This window comes from Carettochelys insculpta, chromosome 6 (assembly GCF_033958435.1).
Source record: "Carettochelys insculpta isolate YL-2023 chromosome 6, ASM3395843v1, whole genome shotgun sequence".
Lineage (NCBI taxonomy): Eukaryota > Metazoa > Chordata > Testudines > Carettochelyidae > Carettochelys > Carettochelys insculpta.
Genome location: NC_134142.1, coordinates 29,130,567 through 29,152,226, shown reverse-complemented (window position 1 = coordinate 29,152,226; position 21,660 = coordinate 29,130,567). Strand labels below are relative to the sequence as shown.

Genomic DNA, 21,660 nt, shown 5'->3' with positions numbered 1-21,660 from the left:
TTGATCTTTATTTTTTTCACAGCCCATCTGCTAACATTGATAGTATTCAGAGATGAGAAGACAGCAATAATTCTGAATTCAAAGGAAAACTTACAGAAAAGACAAAATTCATAATTATCACTACACCTGTATCTAGGCTCAGAATGTTCCCTTGTACACAGCTAATGGAAATTTATTAGGTTCTCCTTCACTACTAACTTGGGCAAATTTTTCTGTTGTGTATAGGGCTCCTATTCTTTGCTCATCACCATAGTTTCTGAGTGCCTTCCAGTAATACATATCTGTCATGTATTCTTTCTTCTCTCATTCTGTCCCTAGAGGGAGAAGTGTGTGCAATAGTGTGTTTTAGTAGCATTTTAGGCTCTTATTAGATATAAATCCTGCTATATTTGCAATGTTTCTCGCAAAATAAAACACAATGGCTGTGTCTACACTAGCCAAAAACTTTGAAATGGCCATGCAAATGGCCATTTCGAAGTTTAGTATTGAACCACTGAAATACATATTCAGCGCTTCATTAGCATGTGGGCGGGCGCGGCACTTCGAAATTGACATGGCTCGCCCCCGCGCAGCTCGTCCAGACAGATCTCCTTTTCGAAAGGACCCCGCCTACTTCGAAGTCCCCTTATTTCCATCTGCTCATAGGAATAAGGGGACTTTGAAGTAGGTGGGGTCCTTTCGCAAAGGAGCCCCCTCTGGACGAGCCACGCGGCGGTGAGCCATGTCAATTTTGAACTGCTGTGGCCACCCGCATGCTAATGAAGCGCTCAATATGTATTTCAGTGCTTCATTAGTAAACTTCGAAATGGCCATTTGCATGGCCATTTTGACATTTTTGGCTAGTGTAGACATAGCCAATATGGGCCAAATTCTGTTCTCAGTTACACTGGTGCAACTCCGATGCAATTCCATTGAAGTCAAAGCTGGAACTAAGATCATCATTTGGCCTCACATGTTTGAAAAGTACTTTCAGTTGAAAACAAAACGCACGATGGAAGAATAACGGATGGAGAAAGTTAAGCTTCTACTACCAAAGTATTGCCACTGGAGATGCAGAAAAGAGCCCTGCCCATGTGCTTTGACACAGGAGTTCACATGACTCTTCTTTCCCAGATATATGGCCTCAGGTAAATAAGTGCAGCCAGAGGAACTATTTGAAGAACACGTTTTTGAGGAATGGGGCTCTGTCTAGATCATCTGTGTCTCTGCTAACAATCGTCTATTTTATTTAGTTTAGCATTTTATAAAGCAAGGCACAAATGTACAAAAATTGTGTATATTAAATCACCCCATTTTCATATATTTTATATATCTCTATATATCTATATATATCTACACAGTGTCACAATACAAAACGTGCTATGACATTGTATATAGCACAACAGTAAAGAAGTTAAGACTCATCTTTGTATCAGCTTTAAAAGCAGGCCCTACAGTTGTCTGTGTTTCACCTGAAGGAAACGATTCATAGGAGTACACATGGAAAAAAAAGCAGGCCGCTGTCTTTTATTACTCCCACGCTCACAGGGATCAGAGTTTGTTGCTAACAAGATGTGGAAGGAGCAACAAGCAGTAGACCAACACCCAGAGGAAAACAATGAAGTAAAACAACTCAGGTTGCTCTAAAGAGGGAGGTCCAGGAGGTGGAATGGCATTCTCTGGAGCCTCTAAGTCTTTTTTCTTCCTGTAAAAATGGATGAGAGAGAGGTTGGATTCGGAGGGGAAAAAAACTGTAAATGTGCAGTGGATTGATATAAATTGTTGATAGAAAGACATGCATTAGTATATTAAGGTAGTTCAATTAACCTCTGAGGCTGGGTCTATACTACAGATTTTTGTCAACAGAAGTTACTGCTGGGTTATATTTTCCAACAGAACCTCTGAAGGCAGAATGCGTCCACACCTAACAGAGGCTCCCCTGTCGATGCACTCTGCTGACAGAGAGTGGCCAGACTGCCCAGCTCTCTGTCGACAGAACAGCCCCCGGAGCGTCTACACTATTTTGTTTTTTTGACAGACTCTGTTGACAGAGGTGTTATGCCTCGTACAGGAGAGACAGAACTCTTCCGAGAAAACTACTGAATTCTGTCAACAGTTTCTTGACAGAAAGCATTTGTAGTATGGACGCTCCATGTGTTTGGTCAACAAAACTCTGTAGTGTAGACACGGCCTTACAGTCCAGCTATCTAGAGGGCAAGTCAGATCTGTGAGGCATATAAAGGGGCTACACAGTGTCAGTTCTTAGGGGTGCACTCATCAATCTCTTGTCTTTTTTGAAAATGCTCTCTGGAAAAGGACCTAAAAACCTGACTAATGGAAACCACTTATTTTGAAAGTTCTTGCCTACATGGGTTATGAACAATTTATCTATACATCGAGGCTACGTCTACACTAGAAGTATCGGTCTACAGAAGTTACTGTTGGAAGAGATTTTCTGACAAAATTTCTATTGACAAATCGTGTCTACACATAAAAGGGGATTGATCTTTTGTTCTGCTCTGTTGACGAAAGGGCCTCCTGGAGCACCTACACAGCTTTTTTGTCAACAGATTCTGTTGACAAAATACATTATGTATGTAGATGCTCCGCAAGTTTTATCCATAAAACCCCAGTTTTGTCTACAAAACTCTAGTGTAGATGTAGCCTGATAGAATACGTTAGAAATCTTTTCTTGAGGTTGTGAGGGTTCTCTGATGCTATTTGGTCAAAGTTCTCAAAAACTGGTAATGAAATTTAAGGACTAATAGGAGCAACTCCAAATTTTGTTACTGTCATTCAACCTGGGAGATTTCATTAGGTCTTGTAAGGCAAAACACCTCCATTACTTGGAAGTTAGATAGAGATTTCTGCCTTCAGAGTACCAAAATTAAATCTGCAAGGATCTCTGAAACACATTTTAAATGAAATCTGAAGTGAACATAGCATCTTGAGTGTGCTTCTTTTTAAATTTTAACTCGATTACCAATTTGTTCAATGCTATGATATATATCCCCACATTCTCTTTTGTTTGTAGAGTAACTCACCAGATTTACTTTAAATCTTCTTACTGGAAATCTCACTATCAAAAGGCAGTGAATTCCATACTAGAGTTTTGCAAGTAATCATAATATGACATTGTTTACACAGTTTCCAGAAAATAAGAAACCATCAATCATGTAAGTGGGAACAGGACACTCCTGTTGTTTTCAATAGCATTTTTGCATGCTTCCTGTAATCAATGTCAATGAGCACTAATTATGACCTAAATCCTGGCCCTACTCAAATCAGTGCAAAGCCCCCTTTGGCCTCAAGTACAAGCCTTACCAACAGTGCAGCTGCACTCGTGCAAAGAAGTCCCAGTATAGACAAGGCCATGCAATGACTGGAACAGTCTCTAGGTGCCACTGGCCCACAATCATTGGAACACATTACATTCTAACTCCACCTTCTCCCACTCCTTCCTCACCCTGGAATGTCCCTTTCCTCCAGGGTGACATGCAGTTGGCTCATGGGGAATTCTGAGGTATGGAAAGAATGCAGCTCTAAGTCTCCTTTGATATGTGCAAAGAAGATTCTAGCCAAGGCTGACAATCTGCCACTCTGGATCTATACCTACCCACTGCTGTACTTCAGACCAGTGAGGAGTTGTGCTGAATCCTTTTCCATGCCAGCGCCTATCAATTTCTGAAGTATATATACCAGTATCAACTACTGCAGAATAGTTCTGAATCTCACTTTAGACTACCTGTACAACATTCTAGAAGTCTTGATTGACACAAAAAAGACACTACCCACCTGATAATTAACAGATTTGTGCTTTCACCCGTGTCTGTGTTCTTCTGTTTGTTTTCGCCAACACTTTCCTAGAATTACATATTTGAAAACATAAACACAATGAAAAGAGTCAGATCGCTCTGAAACAAGTATCAAAGGCAGTGACAAAGACAGAACCTGACCTTAAGTTATGTACAATTTTTTTTTCCTAACTTTTGCTCTAACAACATGAGATCTGGCCTCTAATATATTCCCCTTGTGTCCAGCAGTTCAGTGTCATATCAGCAATGGTGAAACACAAAGAGCCACAGACATTGTTGCCTCCAATAGTTTTTATTCACAGTGGATTACATTCTTTTTGCTTAAGTACACTTTGAATAGACGAGTTGTATGGATGAAGTGTGCGCATTAAATCTTGCCTCCACTGAAATCAGTGGCAAAAGTCCTATTGACTTTAGGGCGGTCAGCATTTTAACTCATGTTTAGGAAAGCCATAGTCCCCACCCAAGAAGGAGTAATGTGGCTAAAACATCATTTATTACCACCTTGTGCCACATATATGAACTTGGAACCTGATTCAAGTGCAGTAAGGAGCACTTCTTGAGAGAAAAGAACAAAACACATCAATCACTGTTTTCTACTGTGCTGATAATTTCAGTAGGAAAAGAAGTGACATGAGGTAACAAGCACTATAGGCTTGAGGCAGTAAGCCCAGTCCTTTGAGGTATTTTTGCAATGCTCAGCAATTTGCAGGATTGGTCATAAAAAGGGGTGTTGGGAAGCTAAAGCACATAAAATACAGACCAGAAATCACGCTCCTTGCTATTTACTGAAAGCAGAAAGAGTCACCAAACAATTAAAAAAACTCACCATGCAAAGAATGGCAGCCTCAGTGAAGAGTCACTAACTGCTACAGAAATATTGAACTTACAATGTAGTCCCAAAATCATTCCTTTGTGGACATACTTAATGACACAAGGTTTAATTTCAAATTGTCACATTTTCCTTTAAAGATTTTATTTCATTCCCAATGTCTTAGTGCTTAAACCAGAAATGCTATGCCTTTCATTTAATCAACAGGTTTATATGTGGTTGTGTTTTAGCAATCATATATAATTACTTTTTAAAATTAGCATTCTGCCACTTATGAGGCCTGTGATTTTATGAAACACTTAGAAGTAACGAAAGGAAAACACTAATTTTTCCACATACTAACCTTTTCAGTGTGATTTGGAATCCTTTTTTGGAGATAAACACTGGAATCGCTGTAGCTAACCCTGAAAAGTAAATGAAAATATACTTTAGTTCAGAGAGTCAAAATTTTACAGAAGCTTTGCACTCCACCAATACCCCTGCAGTTTTGAGTACATCAACTTCAGGATACGCAAAGCCTTGAACACACATTCAAAGCCATGTTTTTCTGCATACAAAATGTTCAGGTGCAATTTTGGAGGATGCTTTGGAAAGTCTGGACATGATATGAAAAACTGGCAATCCCCCTCCCCACTTTGAATTATTTCTGAAAAGCAGAATCTTGATAGGTGCTGAAGCTGCAAAAATCCCCCAGAAGTAAGAATATAACCCCAAATTATTACCATTTGTGCTTTGTTTTCTTTTTTGAGCATATTTAATTAAGAAAGATATTAGAATGGTGTTTACTGTATAGAAAGCTTGTAGAAACTGAGTTGATGGGATTTTAAAAGTGGATTTCTTACTGAGATTGACAGCTCTGATTAAAATCTTCACCAAATGACCACAAATACCATTTCTGTTCACATATATTCCCTTGCAACAGACCAAGAATTAAAAGGAAACAGGAAAGAGAGTTAGCAGAAACGTGCTATTGAAAAAAACTTCTGTTCCGTAAAAGCTAATTAATTACCGGGAAAATTCCTGATAACCAATGATTTCTTCTTTTTGTGTATCAGGTAACTGCACAGTGCCAGTTTCTGAAGTCTGAAAGCTTTCTGCTTGGATTACATTCTTCATTTTCCCCTTCCTTTTACTGGTTATTTCTGGTCTTAACATTGTAGACAACATATCTTCAAACTGGTCTACCTGGTTTAAAAAGAGAGGTTTTTCCATTAGACAATGACTAAAGTAATACAGCTTTTTTGTGAACCTGCTTTCAGATGTCTAATGTCTGCTCCTAGTCCCCAGAGCAATGAATTGCATTTAATACATAAAGAGCTCACTGAACAGGATACAAAAATAGTGCTTTTTAATAAGCAAGTTGTTGCTTAAATGTTGAATTGGGCACATTGGGCTACATCATGCCATCAGTTCTTAAATAAAACTAATTTCTTTCAAAGTAGAGTTTTGCATAAGAAATCATGGCAAAACATAGCCCCTGGAAAGGATCACTTCAGATTTTTCTATCATGTCCCTGAACAAAATCAAACTGGTTCTCTGTAGTTTAGTTCAGATAATCTATGCAAGAGTTTGTCTGTACATGAAAGTTACAGCAATATAAATTGTGAATTTAAATGGATTCCTCATATAGCTAAAATAAAAATGCCCCTTTTCCAGTTTACTTTTTGTTATCTTGGAAGGGATTTGAGCCAAACTGAAAAAATACTTTCATATTCCATAATAAGTGTGTCTACATAGTGATTTAGATTGGTGTATCAGTTTAGCTATACCGGTGTAACTATACCAGTACAGCTGGTTCAAGCCAGAATTTTATTTGCGTGATGAGTCCCATTCAAATTACAGTAATGTGGCTACAGTAATGTTTTTCAAGTGAGTGAGTGTTTGCAGGTACAGCCACTTAGATTTAAATTCTTTAGGGCAGAAATTGTCTTCACTTACATGTTTTTATAGCACCTACTATGCCTGTGGACCTTACCAGCAACAGCTGTATTACCTAGAAGCCATCCCCATGACAGAAGGTTTGTAAGTCAAAAAATGTCAGCTACTCAGATGCATTAGACAGTTATTTTAAAAGCTACTGGTATTCAGTGAAAAATTCTCATCTGGATAGTGGTATTAGGGCTCTTACAATATCACCCACAGCTGTGATGAGAATAATATTCATTTTCTCTCTCTCTCTCTCTCTCTCTCTCTCACACACACACACACACACGCACACACACACGCCAATCTGACATTCCACCCAGCAGAGGGCAGTGGTAAACAATATTTTGGGAGAACAGACACAGCATATTTAATACAGTTACTCAAAAGTCTTGCAGTGCAAATTAAGGTGCTGGGACCACTTTATATAAAAAACTAAATGGCTGAAATTTAAAAATCAGGATGAGTACCTCAGGGTTTGTAGCTATACTGCTGTCTTCCTTGAGTTTCACATTCTTTCCTAGTAGGACAGCCTGGACTTTTTCAGAGGAGGACTTGGTGGGACTGTCAGGATCCACTTTCTCTTCTTCCATGTCATCAGCATCCGTTTCTTCTGAAGAGACGCTCAGGTTGATTTGCAGATTTGGCTCCAAAATACCTCCTTCATTGTTCAGTGCCAGTGGTTCTCCCACATGCAAGTAATTCACTGATAGCTCACCACAGATTCTGTTATTTTCAGCAACACAAGAGGCAGGACTGGACTTAGCAAAAGCTTCCAAAACTTCTGATATCGGAACATTGTAATGTGGGTAGTAGAAAAGGTCATGGGGAATTACAGATACTTTCAAAGAATTTGGTGACATTTTAGCTGAAGATCCATCTTCACTATGAATTTCGCAATTCTCAGGAATTTTTGTAACTGGTGGGGTTGAATTTTCAGATTTGCAGGACAAAGACACTTCCAGATGACTTTTGAGATCAGAATCCTTCGAAGAAAAATTGGTATCTTGTAGTGTCTGAAAAGCAGGTGATGGTTTTGGATACTCATACTCTTCTAGAAGTTTTTTAGGTACCCCTTCATCTAGTAGAGGCAAAGCATATTTACACATATCCTCATCCTTGGAAGCACATTCCTGTAGAAATGTTGAAGTTATAGGTTCAGCAGTTTCTACTAGATTTGTTGATTTATTTTTGTTTGCCTCTGAAGCCTGAGATGGGCTCAAAGAAGAACTATTCCATGTTTCATTGACTAGGGTGTTCTTAATTTCATTGTCGCATTCAGGAGATGTCTTCATAGTCGGCTCTTCTTTAGAAGATGATTCTGAATCAACTGCGTCAATAGCACTTTTCTGCTTAGCCAAAACAGTTGCTGAAAGTTCATCATTGTCATTGAGTTGCTCATCAGATATGCTCCCTTCATTCTGAATCAGCTTATCACTAAGAACTTCCCAAGAGGAACTGGATTCAAAACTGACAGATCCTATAATCTGCAAAGAGGTAGGCCTCAGAGGTTCTTCCTCAGACGACAAAACCAACGATTCTTCTGTGACTCCCTGTGAATTATCTGATAATGGCTGATTCAGTTTGTTAGTAAGTTCTTCATGAGCCAATTCTGACTGGAGATCCTCAGGCAAATCCTGGACACAAACCTTTGTAGGAGGAGAGTGGCTCCTTTTATAGTTAGTGGTATATGCATGTTCCCCATTTTCATTCAATATCAAGATCTTGCCCTCTTGTTCTGAAGGTGTATCTTTGATATGGACATATGTGGCTTCAATTGGGACTTCTTTATCAGGATCTGAAAAATCTTCCTGTAAAGGATAAGATAGGTAAATTACTGTTTCATGCTTTCACTTTATATTTTAAAATTGCTACAGAAGAGCCCTTATATCATCCTTTGAACTAGTCAAGTACCGATTGTCCCATTTGTAAGTCAAATTAAAGAGGTTAACTGCACAGGTCACTGGCACAACCAGATTAGAATTTGGGATATTCCATTTCTCAGTCATTAATTCAATTCACCTCTTCTTGCGGCCTTTATGGGGAGATCTGTGTAAAATATATATTAAATACAGAAACTGAACTAAAATCAACCCACAAGTCCACTAAATCTACTGCAGATCACGTTGATCTAATAGGCTGTTTTTTTTTTTATTATTGTCAATCTCAGCTGGGCAGTTTATTGAAAAAGTAGGAAGAAATATGAGCTCTTAAAAATTCTATAAAACACAAAGGCTACGACCACACTAGAAGCATCTGTCAACCAATATTTCTGTCAGAAGAGGTATTCCAACAAAATGTCTGTTGACAGAGTGTGACCATATGCTAAAGCGGATCGAAAGAGCAATCCACTCTGTCGACAAAGTGGCCGGACTGCATGGCCACTCTCTGGACAATACAGCCAACTGGAAGCACAGTAGACAGGGATGGCCAGTGTCCTGGAAGCTGTCTGTCAACAGAAGGTCCCCCGAGAGTGTCCACAAAGCTTTTTTTTTTTTTTTAATTGACAGAATCTGTTGACAAAGGCACTATTCCTCATATACGAGAGGCAGAAGGTTGTCGGTGGAAGTGCTGAGTTTTGCTGACATACTGTTGACGAAATGTAATTTGTGTGTGGATGTGCGGCAAGTGTTACTGAAAAAAACTCACTGGTGTAGCAGTAGCCAAAAGTACAAAATATGCACTGAAGACTTTATTAAACATAAATCTGCACAAACCTAGTAGCAAAGTAACTTGACTTTGTAAGAGCTGTGTTTTTATCTGGATATTATTCCAGAAAGAACAAGAAAATGATCATCCCTGCTTCTCATGGGGAACAAGCATCCTGGGAAACGGGAATCTCCTTTTCATAGTAAAAAGATGTACTTTAAATTAATGATGATCAGCCTCAAGAAGCTTGAGGTTCAGATGAATCCTGAAGTATCTGGCTGCTTGTTCAGATCTAAATATAATCTCTGTGGTTCCTCTTGTACTCTCATTCTTTTCAGCTCTTTGAATGTTTTTCTTCTTTGAATCTCCTCAAAACACTCCTCAGGAAGAAGGGTGCTTTCAAAATCAGAGTTTCCTTTCAAAGGAACCTCATCTACACAGCTAGTTTTCAGTTCAAAAGCAGCACTTTTGACGCTCTGGGTGGCCTTCATTATGCCAATGAGGTGTTGAATATTCATATCAGAGCCACATTAGCATTTCCAATCCACAGTATTTACATACCCCTTCTGAAAGGAAGATGCAGTGTAGACGCTGCCAAACTGGACCATCATCAAAAGGTAAGACATGTAGTGAAATCTTGGTCCCACTGAAGTCAATTGGAGTTTTTTCCATGGACGTCAGCGGGGCCATGATTTCACTTCTATGCTCTTGAATCTGGTACTCTGTCTTCTAAACAACATCACCAATCTGAGCACAGATCTCATGAGATTTAAAGAAAAAAAAACCTATCTAGCAACGTCTGCCAAACTGTCAGAAATTCTGGAGTAAATGTTAGCACAAGGATGAAGTTTATTAAGGTTCAGGGATAAGAAAGGAGTGGGGAAGTAGTTTTCTGAATTAATCCTAACCTTTGTAAAACAGCTTTGGGCTTAATGTTTGGATTGACTCTTATTTTCTCCCCAACTGTTTAATGTTTCCAAATTAAATCCTAAAAAGTACTAGTTCAGAAAAAACACAGTACAAATCAGTAAAATAGTTTTTAAGCCACTTGAAATAAATTGTAATAATCCTGAGGATAAAAATGAGAACACATATCTGACTTCCTCAAAGAAGCCAAGACAAATTATGAAAATGCTACTATCTGTGAGAAAAAACATACCCCTTCTAGCTCTTGGAAATGCTCCAGAAATTGTGCCACATATGTCATGATTGATTGTTCATCAGGTGACTCAACCATTATATCTGTGAAGAAAAACACAAAGCACTGAGCTCTTGAATCTCAAAGGCCGTTTCTAAGCATAAACAGCCCGAAATATGCTAATGAGGTGTGGATGCAAATTTCCCCATGCCTCATTAGCATAAGGCCACATGATTTGTAGTCTGGAAGACGTTCTTCTGGACTCCAAAACGCCGTTTAGAAGCGCAGCCCCCTGGGGGTGGTCTTCCAGAAGGAAGTCCTTCTTCCAGAGGCCCCTTCTGCTCCAAACTTTTCAGGAACAAGGGGCCTCCGGAAGAAGGACTTCCTTCCGGAAGACCCCTCCCCCCCAGGGGCCCCGCTTCTAAAAGGCATTTTGGAGTCTGGAAGAACGTCTTCCGGACTCCAAATCATGTGACCTTATGCTTATGAGGCATGGGGAATTTACACCCGCGCCTCATTAGCATATTTTGGGCCATTTATTAGCATGCCACTTTCGAACGGCCAAAGAGCAATTGTACAGAAATGGGCCTTCAGAAGCATATCCTACTTTCATGATTCAAGGTAGACATGGTCTTATAAAAAGCCACAGACTTTCACACCCATCTCCTTCCCCAAGCTCAAACGAGTCCCAGGTCAATGTCAGCCTCCTTAAGATGGTCCCCTCCATAGAATGTCAGTGCCGCTCCTTCACCAGCTAGTGGTTTTGCTGAGTGACAGACAGGAATACCCCATCTCACACAATGGGGCTGCATGCAAGTGCAGCATGTGCCTACTTGCCATTAATTTGGTCTTCAGTCCCACATCTCAGGTCAGGCTTGAGTCAGAGATTAAAGGCAGATGCCCCAGCAGAAGTTTCATTTACTTACGTAGAAAACAATGGAAGAGACAAGGCAAACTGAAAATTAAATGTCGGACCATTCAGAATAGCCAACAGCAAAAGATGGAATTTTAGAATAGGCAAGGACAATTATAAAAAAGGAACAGAGAGAAACTAACTGGAACTACAATCTACCTGATCATTTCGCTTGTGTGCTGAATCCATTTATCCCACCCTTTGCTCATTTTGTCTCTTTAGATAAGTGCTTTGGGACAAGGACTGCTTGTGTACAGCACCCAGCACATGAGGACCTGATGCTAGGAATGTCCTGGGGGTGGCGGGACTGGGGCAACTCTGCATATCACAGGCCCTGCCCCCCTCCCGGGTTACATGGGGCAGGGCACTGCAGCACAGACAAGTGGCAGTGGCAGCAGGGGGTCACCTCCCCCATACTCATGAGGTGGTGCCAGCAGCAGCCTGCTCCACCCCACTGCATCGGGCTCTCCTGGCCTGCTGAGCTCCACTTCTCCATGGCGGTGGGAACCAGCCTCCATTCCCACTGAGAAACGGGGCTCAGTGGGCAAGGAAGGAGCAGCGTGGCAGAGAAGAACAGGCTGCCACTGGCACCATACCGTGACTGACAAGGAGGAAGGGGTGAGGGGAGGCAACCCCTGCTGCTGCCACCTCTTGCTTCTGCCAACGCGCCCTGCTTCAGGTACTCTTCCCCGCTCCCATCCACTGGACAAATGGGGCAGCCATCTGAGAGCCCACCAAAATCACAGGGCCTATGGATGGGATGGCTCTGCCCTTTACTGACTGAGGTCAGTAAGAACTATCATAATAAACATAGTCAAAAGTCCTTTAACATTTGGCAGATACTCCAAGGAAAGGTGTTGTGCATGTGTTACCTTCCGGCTCCAGTAGTCTAGGAATACCAAGATTATCTTGTGCTATGCTGAAAGCATCTTCTAAATTTTCCCGATTTGATTTCTCCAAAGCTTGCTTCATGTCTACCAAGCTGGAATCTATTGCTTTTATTATAGCTAAGAAAGCAAGGCCACTCCGCCAACTGCTAGCAAAATCTTGAACTGCAACACCATATCTAAATTTAAAAAAGACAAATATATACAGTAGAAATAAATGTTAAAAAAACAACCACCAGCTCCCCGCAGTCTTCTAAAATGCCTCAGTTATAACTAAAGTTATTCCAGGTAGAAAGTTTTCAGAAAAGGTACTCGTTACAGAAGAGTTTCTTGGCTTTAGGATAGTAGGAAGCACATTCATCTGAAGATTCACTCTAAGTTGAGCCAACAGGTTTGCTACCAAATGAGATGAACCTGTCCGTAGGAAGTAATTAACAAAAACAAAACCCACAAGTACTAGCAATCGTATTTAACACTTACAAAGCCAAATGTCTAAGTAATTACTGATTTTTGCCTTGCTATAGTGTTTTAATGCCATAGTACAGGAAAAGAGCCAACACAGAAGCATGTTAAAACCAAATCATAAATGAGTCACATACTTGGCCTTCAATATCAAAATTTGTGCCATTCTGGATAAAAAAAAAATCCAGCATATGTAACTGACTAATTTTTAATTTCTACAAGAATTACAGTGAAATGCGACAAAGGTAGGGAGTTCAGAAAGTTTCATGGTTAGAACAATACAACCAAATTTTCATTATTACTGCACTTTGTTTTCTCTTTCTACAGAAGCAATAACATAATTAACTTCCCAGTCACTGATTTCCTTACAGACAACATTTTTGAGTGGTACTGAAAGCATCATTGCCTTTGATTGCCTTGTTACAATTTCGCTATTAGCACCCCACATTTGTCAATGGTATTGGTCAGCCTCATAGTTCTAGAAATATTATTTCTTCATTAGAACTTACTCTCCCTCCTCTTTCTGGACTGGCAGCAGCTGATCATGAAACCAAGGGCCAAATTCATTCCTGGTTCAGTTTCATGGACATCAGTAGAGTTTAACTGGGGATGGGAGTGGCCTTATGGAGTACATTTCTAGAAATGACCTCGTAATTTTGAACTTGCAATGTGAGTCAAGGCCCGCCAACAGGGAATGGACCTGGGGAAGAAGGGAGGAAGAAGTTGTCCCAGGGCCCAATAATTCAAAAGGGGGCTCCCAGCTGCTCCTAAATGACCTTTGAATCACCACTTGAGCCACATGTGGCATGTTCCAGGGGGTGCTAAAGACTGGTTGTGGTGGGACAGGGCACATTGTGGCCTTAGCAGTGTTAAGGGCTGGCTGCCAGCAGACCCACCCCTGCTACCATGCTCTTGGAGGAGCATGGAGCTGTACCCCCACTCTTACCCAAAGGGGTGGCAATTCTGTCAGCTCCCCTGGGTGGGCCCAAGGATTCCCTTGTGTGCTGTAAAGATTTGAACCTGTCAAATTAATTTGGGTATGTGAGTTTTGATCCACATATGAACTCTGGCTTTTATTTCACCATTTCTTTGTGACTCAGGAGCCATATGAGAAATCCAGACAGACTTCTGCACTACAATTTGACACTAACATTTTTGGCTTAACCTGCTTGACAGTGTCCCCATCAGTAATGTTTCATTTTAAATCATAACCTGCTTTTACTACAGCATATCTTGATATGCAAAAGTCAGGGGACTGAGATCCCTATTTCACTGAAGTTTAAGGGAGATTTTAATCCAGTGCTCCCACTGAAGCATAACTCATGAAACAGTAGTTCTTATACAGAAGCAGTTCTTTAGAATGAGCAGAGCAACCAAAGAGAGGATGACAACAATAATAATTACTTTAAATACAATCAAATCTTTTTTCAATATTAATTATTACCAGATTGAAATTCTTCATTTAGAGCTAATATTTTGATTTACACTTAACACTCAATAGTTTGCAAACACCTCAGGACAGGGGATGAGTCTGTATGTGCATCTTTCACACTGCCAAGCAAACTGATGGCAGTTCACACACAACACACAGTATTGTAAAATAAGTGGTGGATAAGCCACTGGGACCCATGCCCAAGAGCCACTGCCAACTGCCCCCCCATTGGGTGGCCCTGCATTCTGCCCCTCCCCACAACCTGGAGGGCCTGCCAAGGAATGGGGTCAGGGTGTGGGGACTCGCCCTGCTCCACCCGCCTGGCACTCCAGCTGAGAAGCAGGGTTGGGAGGCAGGAGTTTGCCCTGCTCTGCACCCCCCAGCCCAGGAGTGAGGTCAGGGCATGAGAGCTTGCCCCACTCTGCCAGCTGAAGTGCAGCAGCATGGATGGGGGGCTGCAGGCAGAAGAGGTGAAGAGGATCCCCTACTTGCTCTGGCCTAGAGTTCCACAACGTCCTAGTCCACCCCCTGTGAAATAAGAAAGATAGCTGGTTTGATACTCAGCTGATTTAAGCCAGTTACTTTAAACCACCTGAGGCTCTCACTCAAAATTTGCAAAAATGTAAACTGTCCCCTCTAAAATTTGGACACTCTAAAACAAGGAAGATTCCATGGTATATGTTATCATCAAAGATTCCTCCCAAGGGCTCCGGGGGAAATGAGGTTTAACTTCAGAAACAAGCTTATTCGTAGCTGGCAGAATGGTGACTTTTCTTAGCTAGCCAAAGGAGGTTGGCTTACTTTCTGGTTTTCCTTTGAACCCAGGTTAAAAGGGCTCTGATTGCTTTGCGCTGATCCTTCACTGAAACAGACATGCTTCTCTCTATATTAGGAGTGCTCGGGTGAGATGTGTCTGAGTCAGCCCCACTGGGCCCAGATGACAGGCTGGAAGAGGAGGAGTTCCTATTGAGGTTGCCCGTCAGTTCTTTAATCTGTATTGAGAAAGGTAAAAACACAAGGCATTTTAATTTGATATAGACAGTCAATCACCCTAAATCCTGCTTTCTGAAAAAGTAAGTCTTTTGTTTCCTTTAGGACAATAACTACTTCTAAAATCCAGCTAGCAGTTTAATTATAGGTCTGTGAATTAAAGAATTCAGCAACAACTGCACTGATGAGAACAGACCTAACTGGCAGCACCCTTCTTGTCTGGCTCAGCAGAGATTTCAAGACTGATGGGCAAAGATACATGCAGTGTTGTTTTAGCCATGTCAGTATTACAGAGACAGAGTGAGTGAGCTAATAGTGATGTCCCCCACCCCAAAGCTTCATGAAAACTGGCTTGTGACTAAGCATAACTCAAAGATGCTTTAAACAAAATACCTCACATAACCTATTAGTTTTACTATTACAGTCTGCTGGACGTGTATATCCTATTTTTGTATATTGCAGCTATGTCTATTTAACACTTGATATAGATTTGGCTAAGTCAATGAAAGAATGTCTACATTGACCTAGCTACCACCACACAGAGGCACAGTTCCTTCAGTGATGGGGTATGCCATTGTAGCCCTGGAGCACAAAAAAGCCTTTAGCCACTGTGTTGCTTCACTACTTGTAGTTCTAGGACCCTCAATCTCCATTCTCCTCTCTGGACTCCGCCCCCTGGTTATCTTCTGTGATACCCAGTTCCTCTCTGCCATGCATCCTATAGTAATGCTCAACCCTAGGGAGAGACCATAGTGCCTCCTGGAAGCTGAAGTTAGGCTCCTAGACTTGTACTCCACTACTAGAGGTGATGCCTCTAGATCAAAGTTGAGACATGGATATAAAACTCACGTACATTACAGGGGAATCAGTCCCCCTGTACTTTCTTTCTGCTCTTTCTGATTATAGGTCAATATTCTGCTAGAACCAAATAATTTTATGGAAGTAATTCTCTTGTGATTACAGCATATAAATGATTTTACCTGAAAAAACAGGATTATATTCCATATTAATCCAAGTACCAGAGAAGAGTTTCCGTCTGCTATTTCTGCTGCATCAATGCTTACCAGTTTTACCTACAGAAAAGTGGGTGATAAGCGTAAGGAGACATGTCTACATGGACTACATAAGAACCATAGTTCAAATGTAGAAAATGCATCAGCTCAAACCCAGAAGGTAAGACACTCTCAAAACCCTTTTACACCCCAAGAGTCAATTCTTTGAATATGCTAACAAAAATTGTCCTTGACGAGGTAACTTTTTTTAACCAGTCCATAAAGGCATCAATAGCTGCACACAGTCTCAACAGCAGTTCTGGACAATCTTCAGTGGTGTCTGCCCCAATGTTACAAAGAAACAGATTGCAAAAGTAAGACACCGTAAGGCATATATATTCAGTGGCCTACTCCTTTTTTTAAAAGGCTGGCAGGGCTGCCAGTTTTCTCTCAACTGCAGGAAGAATGCTGTTTTTACAGACTCCCTATTTTCCATTAGGCTGCTATGAGGGGTTGCAGGTCCCAGCCCACCTTGTTCTCCAGGATTTCAGAGACAAAAAGGAGAGCATGGCACTACCTAGACCCGGATTTGTCTCTCACCATTAAGAAGATGGGTGAATCCTAGTCCACACTACTCAAGGAATTTCCAGCCTCAGTCCCTGTAGCAGAGCAATACACCCACTACTACTTCCCTGACACTACTTCTACCCCTTCAATGCCAGCATCTCCTTCCCTCTCATTCTGGTATTTCCTCCAGACAAACTTGGAACAGGTTTGTGCTGGCTCAGTAGGGTTCCATAAGTCTCTAAAGTTCTGCATCTCCATTACACTTCCTACATGTATTGCAACAAATGAGAACTTGGCAAAATTCAGACAGCTTGGATAGAAAACAGCATAAGCACAAGGTGGGGCGGGAGGTGATGTGATCTGAAATCACTTTTCTGTGCAAAGGAAAAGAAAGCTTCCCAAGACTTCACTTTTCTTTTTAATGCATATCTCCCTTCCGCCACACTTTACCTTATGGCTTAAAGAGACTCTCACTATCTTCAACACAATCAGTCAGAATAACTGATGGGTTTGTATAATCCTAGCAGATCTCAAAGTAGCCAGGAAGCCAGAAAGTTGTCAGTAATGAAAATTTGGGCTGAGTTAAAGCCCAATAAACACTCTCTCTCTATCACTTACATATCATTAGTTTGAATCACTTAACAACATTAATCATTATGCTACTGAACTCTAAACTGTGACAGGTCCCACCCCGTTTGCAGTTTAATAAATGAACTTCTAGCTCAATATAACCAAAGCATTGTATCAACATTTTCGTCATCCCCCTCTATTCCCAGTTTTATTGATATTAAAATTAGATTAACATAGCACTTTAACTTGTACTTTACAGAATCATTTATGGAAAACTTTACAGAATAGTTTGCTATCCCAGTATGAGAACCCCTCCAGCTGTTATACTTCAAGGTTCAGATTTTCTTTCAAACCCCAGAATAGAAGCTATGGGACAAAGTTTTAGGCCTACTGAATTTTTAAATGCCAGCTTGTCCAAGGTGAGTCCTCTCAACTGGAATTTACTATTGGACTGCTTCCAATATCAGCTGCAGTCTATCACTAATGCTTACCTCTGTCAACCCATTCCTGTAAAGATGACATTCAGTTGTAAGGTTTTAGCCACCTATGTATGCTCTTATGGAAACAATGCAGCTTTGACTGTCAAATTGGCACTCCTCGGTTAACAGGCTGATTGTGCCTAAGGAAAGTTCTACCCACCCTGTTATCCCTTCAGATTCTGTAAGCGAGTTACAGCTATGACACAGAATGGCCCTTAGCAACAGGGTGAGCGTAGAATGTGATGACAGCAGCATATGTAGAATTTAGTGCTATCAGTGGGTGGAGAAGCGTGGGATGAGCGGTGCTTTCAGCGTGACAGTGGTTGTGCACTGGGTTTATTATTGAATTGTACAGCGTGTGGGGAGAGTCGGGGGGGCAGGGGGATCCTTAGATAATCTGTGAGTCTGAAACCACTGTCCAAAAGTGTACAGTTTTATAGAAGTCCCAACATTTCTCAGTGTTTCAAAATCTAAGATATGGAGCAGTATATTTATTTTAGGGCCAGATCATCTCCTAGTGCAGGTTTTTCCTCCATAGGGACTGGAACACCAATGAATTCAGACATAGTTTCTGCCTGACACATCCTGTGGAATAAAATGGAGGTTTCCCCTCTCCACTGAACCCACAGATCTTGGGAGACCCACTTAAAGCTATGTGCCTCCATCCTCATCCTGGGTTTCCACTGTAGCTTTTATTTCCAATTTCTCCATCTGGAGCTGTTTCAGAGCACAGAGGAGAAAGCAAGAAATCATTATCAGACAGTATGGGTTTACTCGTGCATTTATTGCAGAGCTGGACAGGGATGACTTCACAAAGATGGGTCATCTCCCCAGGCAGTCATCTCTGAATCTGCAAAGCTTAACCCTGCAGAGTGGCCACCGAGGAGCTGTCATGGGGTCTGTAGCAAGGGAGTAATACCACAGAAGCAAAGTTTTCTCCCACAGCCCTGATCCTCTCCATTCCTGGAACTGGAGGAGACGGTCTGCAGATCCAGCTGTCCTTACTGAGGCAAAATATTCATGGGCAACAAATCCTATGAAAGGCAACAGGATTTTGCCTTAATGGCTATGTCTACACTAGCCCCAAACTTCGAAATGGCCACGCAAATGGCTATTTTGAAGTTTACTAATGAAGCACTGAAATGCATATTCAGCGCTTCATTGGCATGCGGGTGGCTGCAGCACTTCGAAATTGACGCGCCTCGCCGCCGTGCGGCTCGTCCCAACGGGGTTCCTTTTCAAAAGGACCCCGCCGACTTCGAAGTCCCCTTATTCCCATCAGCTCATGGGAATTAATACTGAATATGCATTCATTCATGAATATGCATTTCAGCGCTTCATTAGTAAACTTCGAAATGGCCATTTGCGTGGCCATTTTGAAGTTTGGGGCTAGTGTAGACATGGCCAATAAGGCCTAAGGACAGCATGAGCTGGGCTTTCTCTATCATAACCTGGTCACACCCTGTCATCTGTATAATGTACATTACACACAGAATAATTAGGGTATTGCATTTGCTATCTTAAAACATTATTTGTTTTAAGACACCTGTTGTGCAGGCTCGTCTTATCTCACTCTACTTGCATACACTCGAATAGTCATGAACTCTTTTCTTTAACATAATGGTGTAGTGTTTTGAGTTCTATCACTTAACGGGAGGCAACATAACCCACTTAATCTCATAATCTCATGTTTACTACTCTGAGCATATAGCCAGGCCTGCTGGTTTGGCTAGGGGCCGAGGAGGGGGAGCAAAGGGCTTGAAGTTCCCAGCCACGGCTGCTGCTTCAGGTGCTTTAAACTGCTGTCAGAGTGGGGCGTGGCATGCTCCAGGCAGCCAAGGCCTGCAGTGGTGTGATATGCCACGGTTTGGGTCGCAGTGAGGCTGGCTGCCCTGATCCAACCCCTTCTGCCTGAGGCTCTGTCCCTTCCATGGGTGCAGAGCAGGCCACCCCATTCCCAGTTTTACCCAGGGGCCCAGCAAGGCTGTTGATCCCCAGTGCATACAGCCATGGGAAGAGACTAACACAGAAAACAGTGTGGCAAGGCAATTTCTGTTTAATTTCTTTCTTTTTTTAAGAAGAAACCTATTGCACATGCGACTAATGTGTTGCTTTTAAATACAAAGAGCTTGATCCCAGTCTCATTAATACTATTGTAAATCTGGAGGGGTTTTTTTTTTGTTTGTTTTTGTTTTCCAAATCTATGGGGTTACACCAGCATAATGACAGCAAAATTTGGCCTGGTATTTAGGAGTGAGTGGTCTAGGGAAAGGCTTCCTGGACAGCACTGGAGTGAAACAGAAGACACAGGCAAAAGAGGCACAGTTGCTGGGAGGGCAAAGGCACAGGACCAGCAGTGTGAGTTAGGTTGATGGTAGGATGCTGAACAACAGTTGGCTTGGAGTAAAAGTAACGTGAGAAAAGAAATCTGCTCCTATACTCTTTTGATTGCAAAAATAGATATATTATCTAATTTTTCCAGATTTCATTTTATCCTGCCTTGGATCCATGATCAGCTCCTGCAACAATTTACTAGAGAAATGCAGAACTTGTGATACTTAAAATATTTTAATGAAAGATTAAAGAGAGAAATAACTGAAATCAAGACATTTAGAATCAGTTCAGTAAAGATTACTTGCATTTCTTGTTATTTTCTTTTAATACTGGTGTCCTGATCCTTTAATCCCGTTGAACTTTTACATTATAAAATGGAAACATAGTCCTTGGTTTTTAGACTCAGTAGGTGTTTTTCTACATTTTTGTGTGGCATTTTAGCCTTGCTCTTAAACAAGGCACACTTCTATCAATCAGTCAGGGCACTCCCCTTTTGAAGATGATGCACAGAAAACTAGGTGTAATTATATTTGCAACGGATAAGGAGGAAAGTATGAAATAGAGAGCCAGCTTTAGAAATACTTACGTTACTATCCTCCAGAAATTTAAGTGCTTTAGCTATGTTGTTCAACCGAAAAATACGATGGGTTGAGGACTTATATTCATGCAGCTAAAAAACAGAAATACATATTGCTTTAAAATGCAGACTAGTGATGAACACTCTGGGTTTTTAAAGTGATTTGTTTAACATGAAGAAATAATGCTCACAGCTGATCTCAGTGGTCCCTTTTGGTCTGAGAATCCAAGAATCTCTAAGATACTGTGCAGATGCAAAAAACAGAACAACCTCCATCCCTAGCCCTGTCCTCATTTCAGTGGCTAGCAAAGTGACAGATCAGTCATGAAAAAGGACCATTGCACAGCTTAGTTGGTTAATCGGTTAGATTTTGTCTGCACCAGTATTTCTCAATGACCTGTTGGTGGGCTGGTGCTGGTCCTTGCAATCTCCCCAACACAGTTTAAAGCAGCAGTGAGTCAGTCCCCACTATCAAAAGTGCTGAGAAAAACAGATCTATACTATATATTTTAGCCAAGTTTACAATTAGTGCATGACTGGTTCTAAACATAGTATGTCCGCACACGACATGGTCAAGGTTTGGTTAATCGTCATCACAATGAATAGCATTTCACCCTTGCCTGAGACCTAGGGCTTGTTTGTACTGCTAAAAGGTCCTTGGTATTTACCTGAAGGTAATTATTGAGCATGAGCTATCCCAAGGTAAAACACATGAAAACCAATTTTACCATAAGGCAAACAGCTAGAGGTTGAGCTTGGCACTCATGATAAAACGAAATGCCTTGTTCCTCACTTTCTTTTTACTTCAGGATAACTCAAGCACATCAGTTACCAATATCCAGTTTTTTCAACTGTCTTTCCTCCAAGCTACCAAGGATGCATTACCACACAAGGAGCTCACGCCATTCTGTGTGCAAGCCTTGAAGACCTCTATCCCTTGCTGAGGCAGCATGAGAGAGTGGCCCAGATTCCCCCAACCTATTCATCCAGCTAGACAAAATGGTAGGTGTGGGCACACATAATTGGTGATACACAAAAAACTGCAGTGTGCAGACAACTCACTTGCTTTTCATACCCAATTCCGGTTGCAAGTTTCACCAGCTGCATGAGAGAATACAGTT

The 21,660-nt window shown here is 41.3% G+C and overlaps 1 protein-coding gene across 3 annotated transcripts in view; it reads right to left on the bottom strand.

Annotated features, from left to right (window-relative positions):
* Window positions 1-805: 805 nt before the first annotated feature.
* The window catches only part of CLMN (calmin), a 106,392-nt gene continuing 85,537 nt past the window's right edge, over window positions 806-21,660 (bottom strand). For all 3 annotated transcript variants that reach the window (XM_074998729.1, XM_074998728.1, XM_074998727.1), the window contains 10 exons: window positions 20,549-20,632; window positions 16,001-16,093; window positions 14,832-15,022; window positions 12,122-12,315; window positions 10,358-10,440; window positions 7,020-8,360; window positions 5,636-5,811; window positions 4,970-5,030; window positions 3,775-3,842; window positions 806-1,684 (listed from right to left, as the gene is read on the bottom strand). In XM_074998729.1, coding sequence (XP_074854830.1) covers window positions 1,531-1,684; window positions 3,775-3,842; window positions 4,970-5,030; window positions 5,636-5,811; window positions 7,020-8,360; window positions 10,358-10,440; window positions 12,122-12,315; window positions 14,832-15,022; window positions 16,001-16,093; window positions 20,549-20,632 — 2,445 coding nt within the window. In that variant the 3' untranslated portion in view covers window positions 806-1,530. The remainder of the gene's footprint in view (window positions 1,685-3,774; window positions 3,843-4,969; window positions 5,031-5,635; window positions 5,812-7,019; window positions 8,361-10,357; window positions 10,441-12,121; window positions 12,316-14,831; window positions 15,023-16,000; window positions 16,094-20,548; window positions 20,633-21,660) is intronic.